Genomic DNA, 12,499 nt, shown 5'->3' with positions numbered 1-12,499 from the left:
GTTTTTAATTATCAAGATGTCTCAAGTTGGGTATTGTGTTCTGTGCCTAGAATTTCAGCTACTCAGGTTGAAGTAGGAGGTTGAGGGAAGGACTCACTTGAGCCTATGAGTTTAAGGCCAGCATAACAACTTAGTGAGATTCTATCTTTTAAGGAAAGAAAACATGATTGTCTACCACTCCAATGTGGTGGTCAGTGAAAAATAGTTTCCCCTTGAAATAAATGACCACAGTTGATAGTTTTTTGTATATTTATTAGAATTTATGAAATGCATGTAAGAATTGCATAAAGGTCCATACTGTTTTTCCTTTAAATGTATTCACAAATATCTGTTAAATACTATTTGTGCTTTTTCTTTTTTAAATCAATATTTATTTATTTTATGCATGCCTGAGTATATGTACATGCACTGTGTGTGCAGGAGCCAACAGAGATCAGAAGAGGGAGTTGGATCTGGAACTGGAGTTGCGGGTAGTTGTGAGTCACCATGTGAATGCTGGGAATTTAACTCTAGTCCTTTGCAAGAGCAGCAAGTGTTCTTATCCACTGAGCCATCTCCCCCACCCACCCTGCCTCATAGCTCAGGTCTTGCTATGTAGAGGTGACCTTGAGCTTTCTTTCTGATCTTCTTTCTTCCATCACCTGCGTGCTGAGGTTATATCACACACCACACCTGATTTACATGATGCGGGGGCTGAACCCAGAGCTTCATTCATGCTAGATAAGCACTGTACTAACTGAAGTACATTCTCAGCATTCTCCCTCCCTGCACCCCTTACCCCCTCCTCTACTTATATACCTCTCTTCTCCTTCCTTCTTTCTCTCCCTCCCTCTCTTATTCTCTCTCTCTTTCTCTCTTTCTCTTTCTCTCTCAGTATATCACACCAGTCATACTTCTGTGAGAATTGAATGAACCAATCACTTGAAGTGCTTAAAATCTTGCCTACAACATAGTTATTGTTCCACAAATGTTAGTTATAGCTGAGCTTGGCATTTCATGCCTGTGACTCTAAGCATTTAGGAGGCTGAAGAAGACTGAGGCAGGACTGGACTATATAGTGAGGTCCTTTCATAGAGAGAGAAATTGGAGGAAGAGAAGAAGGGCGGGGATATTAGTTATTAATTATTATTATCTTTTATTTTTATATACATATCTATTATTTTTAATAGTTATGGTATATTCCATGTTATAAATATATCATAATTTATTGATTCTAACTTTTGACTAAAGATTGATACTAAAGTTGTAAACAAGGGCCAGCAAGATAGCTAGATAAGGCCCTTGCTGCCAAACCTGACACCTGAATTTGATCTCTGAGAACCCACATGGTAGAAGAACAGTGCCCACTCCTGCAAGTTGTCCTTGACTTCCATAACTACACATGCCCATACGTGGTACAATCACATGTAAACTAAATAAAATAAAAGTGTAATTTAAAAATTATTAACAAACATACAATGAATGCCTTTTTATATGTCTGCATTGTATATGTGATAATCTTTTCTGTGTGGTTTTTGTTTTGTTGTTTTTAAGACAGACATTTTCTCTCATTTTTTTTATAACCTGAGTGCTTTATTGGATTGCCTGCTCTACTTATCTCCTAGATACCGAATCACAATTGGCAATAAAACCTGTGTGTTTGAGAAGGAAAATGACCCATCTGTAATGCGCTCACCGTCTGCTGGGAAGTTAATCCAGTATATTGTGGAAGATGGCGGTCATGTGTTTGCTGGCCAGTGCTATGCAGAGATTGAGGTTAGGGTGGGGACTGGGCTGTTGGGGCATGGAAGGGAATGTAGGGTGATGGGAGTAGACTCATTGAAAATAACAAAGAAAGATCATTGGTTCATTTCATGTGGACTGTCACCTTAAGACTTTAAAAGCAATTAAAAAAATCACCATTTTCCTTTGACAGTGAAGAAATTTGAGCTTAAAAAGTATAGTAGCAGTAGGACTAAGTTACAGGTGTTATGCTAATTGTTTGCTACACAGTCAAAATACAATAGGCAGAGTGGGGAGCATAATAGCGGCTGAGTCATGAAGGATGAAGGCTAAGAACAGAGAGAGCCAGGGAAGGAAAGACATCCCACAAGGAGAGATGTTTACCTGGTCTTACTGTGACAAGACAGAAAGCTAGATCAGGTAAGAAAGTGCAGGAGACAGTGTTTAACCTAACCACAAGGCACAGGAGCAGGGTAGTGTGCTGTGTTAGAACTGACTGAGGTAGATTAGAGTTTGATGTGAGTTTCTATGGAAGGAAATTGACGTCTTCAAGGACCCTTGGCTAAGACTGTCCAGAAGCCCATGGCAATCACAGAAGGGTTTTTGGGGTTTTTTTTTGTTTTTTTTGTTTTGTTTTGTTTTTGTTTTTGTTTTTTGGTTTTGTTTTTTTTTTTTTTTTTTTGATTTGGTTTTTTGGAGACAGGGTTTCTCTGTGTAGCCCTGGCTGTCCTGGAACTCACTCTGTAGACCAGGCTGGCCTCGAACTCAGAAATCCACCTGTCTCTGCCTCCCAGAGTGCTGGGATTACAGGCGTGCACCACCACTGCCCAGCTCACTGAGGAATTTTAAGTGGACAAAATGATAGGAGGAGATTTAGGCTCTAGGGTAATGGTTTGGGGGACCATCAGACGTAAATGGCACGACGGACATCTCATGGTAAATTTAAAAAGTACTCTAGACCTGAAATGGGGAGAGCCTAGTGCAAAGATACTGCAAGAGAAGATGTGCTGAGAGATTTAGAAGGTGTACTTACTGGGCTGGTGGTAAGCGAAGGAAAAGTGTGGAAATGCTGCTATCATGAGGACAGACAGTCCATCACTTTTAATATAAATATGGAGAGACAGACAGACAAATTCACAAACAGCAAAATGTGTTTAAAAGTTAGAAAAATGCTAGGCACATGGTAGGCAGGAAAGTCAGGAGTTCAGGGTCATCCTCAGCTACAAAGCAAGCTTTATGCAAAACAGACAAAAACCTAAAAGCAACACAGGAATCAGTATCTGTTATTAGCCCTTAGATTTGCTTCTGAGAAATTTACCAGTTGCCTTCGTATTTCACTGGAGATTTTCATAGATTCCTATTTTGGGGGTGTTAAATTAAGTGTTTTCCAATTGAGGTGATAGGAGAAAACTGACCTTTAAACTGTTCATGTCCATAAAGGGAGATCAGGCTCTAACTTACATCTTCATTATAGGTAATGAAGATGGTGATGACTTTAACGGCTGTAGAGTCTGGCTGCATCCATTATGTCAAGCGACCTGGAGCAGCACTTGACCCTGGCTGTGTGATAGCCAAAATGCAGCTGGACAATCCCAGCAAAGTTCAACAGGTGAGGAGGAAGGCTCTGAAACCCGCTCCGAGGGTGAAAAACACAGTGCTTGAAGGTGCTTGGTTTGCTGGTTCCTGTTCTTTCCCATCCTTTCCCTTCGTCCGTCCTGTTTTGCATGTGTGTGAAAGTGTGTGTATGTGCTGTCTGCATGTGTGTGTGTCTGTGGGGGGCATTTGGTGTCCTGCTTTATCACGCTCTTCTCTATTCCCTGGAGGCCAGGTTTTCTTATTGAACTTGGAGCTAGGCTGGCAGCCAGCAGTTCCCAGCAGTCCTGCTTCTCACCCCTCTGTCCCCCACAAGCACGGTGCTGTGTGTGGCTACACCCAGCTTTTCTTCTGTGGGTCCCGAGGAGTCTGAACTCAGGTTCTAATGCTTATGCAGCAAGTGCTTTTATCCAGTGAGCCATCTCCCCAGGCCCTGTCCCTCCTTTGCTTCCATCTCTCAGAGTTTTGTGATTACAAGTGTGTACCACCATGGTTAGCTTCTTCTTTTTCAAGTAGATATTTGCTTTATTTAGATTGCAAATGGTATCCCCGTTCCTCGTTCATGGTTAGCTTCTTGTCAGCATTTTCTTAATCATTTTTTGTTCCTCCCAATTTTATGCCTTATGTTTGTACCTACAGTATTGTGGGACTGGAGCTTGCACTAGCCAATATAAAGCTGAGATTGTGTCTTTTTCTCATAGTGTTTCTTCTATTGACTTTTCTATAAACAGGTGTGTGTCATGAAGGGGTGTCTCAGTTTTGATGGTGACTGAATTGCAGTGGTCTTTGTGCCCAGAGTAGACGGTAATGACCAATGATCTCTTGTGATCACAGGCTGAGCTTCACACGGGCAGTCTGCCACAGATCCAGAGCACAGCTCTCAGAGGCGAGAAGCTCCATCGAGTTTTCCACTACGTCCTGGATAACCTGGTCAATGTGATGAGTGGATACTGCCTTCCAGACCCTTTCTTCAGCAGCAGGGTATGAACCGCTCCCACGGGGAGAATGTGTTCATTCTCCAGAGGAGTTTACAATCTCAGGAGGAATTTGTTTTAAGATTGATTCTCCCACTCTTTCTGATGCTGGGGATCGAACCCAGGGCCTAAAACAAGCATGCTATGTAATCACTGCACCATTGAGGTATACCCCCAGCTCATTAAGAATTTTTTTTTAGGAGGAAAAAGTTGTTTGACCTGTAATCTCCCCATCTTACTTTGTTGGCCTTGAAGTTTGTTTTTTGAGACAAGATTTCTCTATGTAGCCCTTGCTGTCTTGAAACTTACTACTATGTAGCCCAGGCTGTCCTTGAACTCACAGAGACCTGACTACTTCTACCTCTGCCTCTGCTTCCCAAGGGCCAGGATTAAAGACATGTATCACCATGCCTGACTAGACTTGACATTTTAAATCCTTGTTTCTTAATTTTGTCATTTGCTTGGGATTATTCCTTTTGAACCACGGACTGAAGCAGTGTTTGATGTTTAGGCTGCAGTTCTACAGTAAGCACCGGGCTGGGCTAGAGAGATGGTTCAGAGTTATAGCAGTTGTTCCTCTTGAAGAGGATAGATTGCTAGGATGCGCATGGAGGTTCAACACCATCTGTAACTCTTAGGCACTCATGTGGTACACATTCACATAAAATAAGGAAATCTAAAGGAAGCACCAGCACCATAGTGCAGGAGAGTCAGGGATCTGATTTATTTGCAGAATTGTGTTGTCTTTGCATCCCATTTGATTATTTCTTTCTCCACAGGTAAAAGACTGGGTAGAACGATTGATGAAGACTCTGAGAGATCCCTCCCTGCCTTTGCTAGAACTGCAGGATATCATGACCAGTGTCTCTGGCCGGATCCCCCTCAATGTGGAGAAGTCTATTAAGAAGGAAATGGCTCAGTATGCTAGCAACATCACATCAGTCCTGTGTCAGTTTCCCAGCCAGCAGGTATTTATGAAGCAACACTGTCATCATTTTTCCCTTGGTGGCCACTAGAGTTCATGCTCTAGGAGGCTTCTCTGTTTGGCTACTCCTTCGTGTCTGTGATTTTACCATCGAAAGCGTGAATCCTTCATAAAACCTGCCTCAGGATATGAGTCACCTTATGTGAACTGTAAATTATCTCTCACTATGTGATGAAAATGCTGTGACTGTGTATTCCATATTACTGTGCTTTTGGGGAGAGTCCCTAATTAGACATGTTTCTGTAAGATTGACAGCCAGGATATTGGTAATGTGTTTGTCTGACCCTTCCCAACCACCTCGGCAGCATCCTTGCTCTTTTCCTGAAATGCATAGCTACATAGGGAGTAAAGGTGGGCAAGTAAGGGACCAGGGGTGAGGTGTGGGTTTGACCCTGGGTGGCTTCTTGCCCGTCACACTCTCTGGCTAATTGAGTTCCAGGATGTGGTCTTTAGTCTGTCTGGGAAAGAGTGGAAAAAGTTATCTAACTTAAAAGTTTGCTTGCTTCTTTAGCAAGTGTCTAAACTTATACTAACTTACTAGTATTGACAACATGCCAGACACAGGTTTGCCATGTTGTAACCAAGGAGACTGTTTGATAGTGGTGCTGATGCAGAAGTATGTCCATTGGGTCCCTTTGGCAGAAGGAGCTTCATTTTTCTTATTTCTTTTGCCTTAGATTGCCAACATCCTAGATAGCCATGCAGCTACACTGAACCGGAAATCTGAGCGGGAAGTCTTCTTCATGAACACCCAGAGCATTGTCCAGCTGGTGCAGAGGTAGTCACGTGGGTCTCTAGATTCTCATGCTTTCTTTGTTTTCAGTTGGGCATAAAGATTTACTTCAATCTTACTTTCAGAGAGAAGAAAGTACTTTTTATCTCAGATAGTCTGTTACATCTTTTTTACTTCTTAGATCTGTGACTGAACTCATTGTTTCTGCTGGGTTTTTTAATAATTTTTTTTATTTTTCATTTCAATTTCTTTTATTTATTTATTTACTTATTTTTTATAAATTTTTGGTTTTTCGAGACAAGGTTTCTCTGTGTAGCCCTGGCTGTCCTGGAACTCACTCTGTATACCAGGCTGGCCTCAAACTCAGAAATCTGCCTGCCTCTGCCTCCCAAGTGCTGGGATTAAAGGCATGCGCCACCACTGCCTGGCGATTTCTTCTGTTCTTATGATATTCTGTCAGTTATTATGGTCCCCAAATTCTATTGTTTTCTTTATATTTGCTATTTTGATGAAGCTCCTAGTTTTTCTTCTAGCATATACTCCAACATGATATTTATTCTTTATATTTTATGGATTCAGGTATTTGAATAAAAAGCTATCTAGAACATTTTCAACTTTAAGATACTTAAAACTTTTCAAAAGTCCCTTAGCCATTTCAAGCATGTTTATAACTTCTGCTCAGCAGTAGGAGCTAAGTCAGGTTATTGTTAGATCTGGGTATGAAGTCCAGGGTGGTGTGATGGTGAGGTGTTATTTTTCCTTTCCTTTTCCTCTGTGCTGAAGTTACTTTTCACTTTAAAATTTAAATTAATAATTTTCAACCTGAAAATGTAAGCTATAGGTCTGCCCTGTGTTCAGTAGGAAAGCAGTTCATGGGGCAATCAGAGAAGAGTAAACGTGGCCTCGGGGTTCGCTAATGCTGTTGCTGTCCTGATTCACAGGTACCGAAGTGGCATCCGCGGCCACATGAAGGCTGTGGTAATGGATCTGCTCCGGCAGTACCTGCGGGTAGAGACACAGTTTCAGAATGGTAAGTTCATCCTGGGGACTGTCTAAGGACAATGGTAGTTCTGATTAAAATACCATGTAAGAGCCAAGGCAGTTCATGCTCTTACCAACATTCCTCATGAACAAGCTTTTCCTTCCTTCACTAATTCCCTTAAAAATGAAAACTTCCATACTTCACCAGCATGAAAAAGAATACTGACAAAACTGGAGAGACTGAAGCTTCAGTGTGCTTCTGAGGAAGGCTTGAGATAATTGTTTTTGGAGGGATTAGCATTCTCAGTTGACATCTTCTTGACTGAGTGTAGTGAGAGTTAGTTGAGTCATGACCAACCTGGAAATGAAATTCCTTATCTGAAGAGCTTGCCTCTCAGCACCTAATCCAAGGCTTGAACCACAGGCATATGAGAAGAGCTCAAAATCTCCACTGCTTTTTAGTGTGTCATTTAGGTGGAATTTATCCCTGGCTTTCTCTGAAGAGCTTCACTAAATGATGGATACTGTTTAAGAGTGAAATGCTTGGGTTACAATTTTAAAGCCTCATACTGCCATTTATGGCATCTTACCACAAGATGGCAGTGTAACACCAGAAAATTGAAATAGCATCTAAAATTATCTCTTCTGTTCTATTCACTTTTGCATCATTTAAAAGATGTCTCTACCCTTCATGATCAGTTAAATTCAACAAGTAGATATTAACAGGCTTTTAAACAAGCCAGGTTGATGAATTTAGGGGCAGCCAATGATCTAATTTATCATGTACTAGTAGAATAAGAAAGAGTGAACAGGTTCATCATTACAAGAAATTTGGGGGAAATTGGACAAAATTCAGTGTAGAATGACATGGTATTTTTTCTGTTGATGTATCCCCACTTCTACTCCTGTGCTGGGGATAAAAATCACTAAACTACATCCTTACCCCTTGTGATATGTCATACGTAGTGGCAAAGTGTTCAAAACATCCACTTTAGGACAAAGGCTCTGGTGTCACTGTGTCCACTCAGCACCATGCTGGGCGTCCTTGCTGTTGCAGAAAGTTAAGAAAAGGGTTTTAAAAGTTCTAGAGCAAGATGGCTTTCCACTGAAATCCTAAGACTTGGGAGATTCAAGACCAGCCTTGGCTACATGAGACCGTGTCTTAAAAAAATTAAAAGACTTGAGGACTCGTGTATGCTCAGGTGTCCACTTAGAAGGCTCTACAAACCCCAAGATTTATTACTAAATTATTTAAAACTGGACAAAATTTCTAAGTACAAATGTCGAACATGCAGAGCTTAGTGGTGAGTGCCTTTATTTGGGAGGCAGAGGCAGGCTTTGACTCAAAAAGAAAAAAAATGGAACATATAAAATTCATTTGCAGCTAGTGTACATCTCTCGACAAGAGCACTTGACTATCATGCATGAGACCCCAGGTTCAGTCCTTAACACTTCAGAAAAGGTTTTATTTTTTTCAAACTTATTTACTTACTTATTTTTGAGACAAGGTTTCATTCTGTAACCCTGCTGCCTGCCACTTGCTATGTAGACTAGCCTGGCCTTATTCATAGAAGATCCTTCTGCCTCTGCCTCCCAACTATTGGGATTCAAGGTAAGTGCTACCAGATCCCATCAGAAAATAATAATAATAATAATTCTTCTTCTTCTTCTTCTTCTTCTTCTTCTTCTTCTTCTTCCTCTTCTTCCTCCTCTTCCTCCTCTTCCTCCTCCTCTTCCTCCTCTTCCTCCTCCTCCTCCTCCTTCTCCTCCTCTTCCTCCTCTCTCTCTCTCTCTCTCTCTTTTTTTTTTTTTTTTTGGTTTTTTGAGACAGGGTTTCTCTGTATAGCCCTGGCTGTCCTGGGACCCACTCTGTAGACCAGGCTGGCCTCAAACTCAAGAAATCCACCTGTCTCTTCCTCCCAAGTGCTGAGATTAAAGGTGTGTGCCACCACCGCCCAGCCAGAAAAGACTTCTTTTCAGTAATGTTTAGAAAAACAGTTTTGAAAAATATATCACTTAAAATGTTCAGTTCTCTTCTGGAGGAGATCCTAATGAATGAACAACAGTAACAACTATCTAGGTCAATGTCAACAGCAGACACTGTTACAAAGGTATTGGCTCCCCCCCCCCCCCACACACAATTTTACTTGTCAATTGTTGACATTCCAATAAGTACCTTTCAGGGATCTTCATGAAATTTATCTAGCTAATTCTAAAATCTAAGCAAAATTCTGGAAATAACTAATAAATTTCTAAAGTAGGTATAGTTGTAATCTCAGCACTCAGAAGATAGAGGTAGGAGGATTGCTGTTCATTCAAAATCAGGCAGGATTCCACACAGCAAACTGTAGCACTACCTAGTGAGACCCTGTTTCAAACAATAACAAAATGTACTTCAAAAGAAATGGAATGCAAAAAATATTTGCCAGATGAGATACCAAGGTTTATTATGAAGCCATATTAATTAAACAGCGGTGGCATTTATGGCAGGACATAGTTACAAATGAACCACAATTATCCAGAAGCAGACCTATGCGCTTGTGATTCGTTGCCTGATAGAGTGGGCATTGTGATCGTGAGGAAAAGAGAAGGGTAGGCGTTGGTAACAGTACCAAGACAATGAGCCTGCCCTTCGTATTTCATTCCAGATGCTCAAAACCAACTTTAAGTGAAGACTTAAATGTTTATCCAAAAAGAAAAAGTATGAAATTTTAGGATATCCTTAAAGCCTCTGGATAGAGAGGAACTTACCAAACTACAAACAGGAAGTACATCGCATAAAGGAAACAACTGATTCCTTCTGTCTTTTCAGGAACTGCTGTTCATCCCATGTACTGTTAAGAAATCTACAATGCAGGCCACAGAGTAAAGAGGAGCTATTTACCGTATTACACCTGTGGCAGGATTAGTACTAGTACATAGAAGGCAATCAAATAGATGAGTGTGCAAAAGAGAGGAAAGGATATTTCACAGAAGAGAAAGCACAAATAATCCATAAACTTCAAGAAAATGCTTGGTCCCATTGCCAATCACAGAAATGGGAGCCCAAATCACAGATTTTACAATCGCATTGTCATCTTATCCTGCCCCTGGGAGGAGAAGTGCAAATGGCATGATTGCCTCAGAAAACTGCATGTCCTTATTGAATAAGTCTTTTATAATGCTAAGTTTTTATTTGTGCTCTTTAGCCAAGGAATCTTACTCCAAAATATAAGGCCTGTTTGTGTCACTAGTGGTCATAGTAGGAAAAAAAGAAAGCGGAGGGAAACCCTCTGAATATATACAAATAGAATGACTTTTTGAATTCTAGAATTCAAGGAAATATTAAGTTAGATGTATCGGTGATAAATGTAAAGGAAACAAAAGAATAATTATTATAAATTCAGCTTAGTAATTTTTTCTGAAGAAGAATACATAGCAGGTCACTCAGGAGACCGAGGCAGGAAGATTGCCAAATTCAAGGCCAGTGTTGGACCAAATATTGAGAAATGCCTCTTTAGAAGAGGGGGTTTGGAGATTAGGCCTGGAGAGAAGGCTCAACAGGAAAAGCACTTCCTGCAGAGCCACAGCCGTGCACGGTGCTAGCTCTGGCGGTCCCACACCCTTCTCTCCATGCTGGGCTTCTGCATGCCTGTGGCGCATAAGTACATACAATAAAATTAAATTGATAGTCTTTTTTCCCTGGCTTTTCAAGACACGGTTTTTCTGTGTAGCCCTGGCTATCCTGCCTCTCCTGAATTCACAAAAATCTGCCTGCCTCTTCCTGCCAAGTGCTGGGAGTAAAGGCACACACCACCACTGCCTGGTTAAAGTAATATTCTTATTAAATCCCCCCCATTTTTTAAAGATTTATTTATTTTATGTATGAGTATACTATAGCTTTCTTCAGACACATCAGAAGAGGGCATCAGATCCCATTACAGATGGTTGTGAGCCACCATGTGGTTGCTGGGAATTGAACTAAGGACCTCTAGAAGAGCAGTCAGTGCTCTAACCAGTGAGGCATATCTCCAGCCCCTCTCTCTTTCTTTTTAAGCTGAGTTTGATAGTATACACTTGTAATCTCAGTACTTGGGAGGTTGAGGCAGGAAGATCTTGGAAAGTTCTTTTTTAATATATAAAGAATTGAAATGGCATATAGGTATCATTTAAATTTCAGTATATATTTTATTATATATATGTATATATTATTATTTATGAAGTTTTTCTGAGCTATTTTCGGAGAAATGGCTTATAAAAAATAAATGTTTAAAAAGAAGAATAAAACCCAGAGAGTTCACGTGGCAGCTCACAACCATTCCAAGCTCCAGTTTCCCACGATCTAATGTCCTCTTCTGGCCTCTGATGGCATTGCATGCATCTGGTGTACAAATTCTTGGCAGTCAAAACACCCATATGCATAAAATAAAATAATTTTAAAAAGATTATTTTTTTTATGGAGTAAATAACGTGGGTTTGGATGTATGACTATGCATGTATACATATGCATATCTGCATGTATACATGCCTCATGCCTGAGGAGGTCAGAAGGGTATCCCATTACCCCCGGAACTGGAGTTAACAAATGGTTGTGACCTGCCATTTGGCACTGGGAATCGAATCCAGGCCATCTAGAAGAGCAGCCAGTGAGCTTAACCACTAGGCCATCTTCCCTCCTCTTTTCTCTGTCACAATTAATAGTTATTTTTAAAGTGACTGACTACTTGTTATTCTTTTGTTTTGTTTTTGTTACTGTGTCCCCTCACCTCAGGTAAATATGTTCTTTTTATTCCTCCCACCCCACCCCCACTCTTAATAATTACTGTTGTCCCAGTGCATTTCTTTTATTCTTGCAACGCTGAGTCTCAGTGGGAGGAAATACAGGACAGCAGCTCTGTTTTCTTTATTTCTCCCTCAGTGCTGGAGATTGAGCATGCTAGATGACTGCTCCGCTATTCAGCTACGTCTCTAGCCTAAGGGCAGACAATTTTTAAACATTTTCCATTTTATCAAAATTGAACCTTTTATTAGATTGGTTGTTTTCTAACTAGTATATTTTAGTGTTTTTCCAAACATACTAATTTCATTTTGAAAAATACTATTATGTTAATTTCTGATACTTAAAGCATATAAGTTAGCGTTGCCCTGGTCAAATGTTATTCTAGGGAAATACAGTGATATATTTTAAACATCGCTGTTTTATTTTGTAGTTTAACATAGAATCTGAATGGAGTGATAATCCTTTCATATTTTTGTGATTTCATAAAATTCTGGTTCACAAAAATGCAAACACTAGTTTTTCCTTTCTTGGAAATTTAATTTGTAGCCAAGTTATCTTCTAAAGGCCTATGTTTCACCTACATGTACCATAGATGTGCTGTGGAGTGCTGGAGGTTTGTTTCGTGCTTTCCAGAGGCCAGCAGGCACCAGGCTGTACTCCCTGCAGGCTTTGTACATTGCAAGGCTCCCCATCATGTGTGTCATGGCTTGGTTTGGAATTCCTGGGCCTTGCTTGCTTTTTCCTGGAGTTAC

At 40.6% G+C, this 12,499-nt stretch overlaps 1 protein-coding gene across 4 annotated transcripts in view; it reads left to right on the top strand.

The window, feature by feature from the left end:
* Positions 1 to 12,499, top strand: part of Acaca (acetyl-CoA carboxylase alpha) — a 267,019-nt gene that overhangs the window by 127,240 nt on the left and 127,280 nt on the right. For all 4 annotated transcript variants that reach the window (XM_052193828.1, XM_052193827.1, XM_052193825.1 and 1 more), the window contains 6 exons: positions 1,605 to 1,755; positions 3,197 to 3,331; positions 4,150 to 4,296; positions 5,069 to 5,257; positions 5,952 to 6,052; positions 6,949 to 7,037. In XM_052193828.1, the coding sequence (XP_052049788.1) occupies positions 1,605 to 1,755; positions 3,197 to 3,331; positions 4,150 to 4,296; positions 5,069 to 5,257; positions 5,952 to 6,052; positions 6,949 to 7,037 (812 nt within the window). The remainder of the gene's footprint in view (positions 1 to 1,604; positions 1,756 to 3,196; positions 3,332 to 4,149; positions 4,297 to 5,068; positions 5,258 to 5,951; positions 6,053 to 6,948; positions 7,038 to 12,499) is intronic.

The sequence above is a fragment of the Apodemus sylvaticus genome, chromosome 10 (genome assembly GCF_947179515.1).
Source record: "Apodemus sylvaticus chromosome 10, mApoSyl1.1, whole genome shotgun sequence".
Lineage (NCBI taxonomy): Eukaryota > Metazoa > Chordata > Mammalia > Rodentia > Muridae > Apodemus > Apodemus sylvaticus.
The sequence above is the reverse complement of the archived record's forward strand: the minus strand, read 5'-3'. Positions and strand labels throughout refer to the sequence as shown.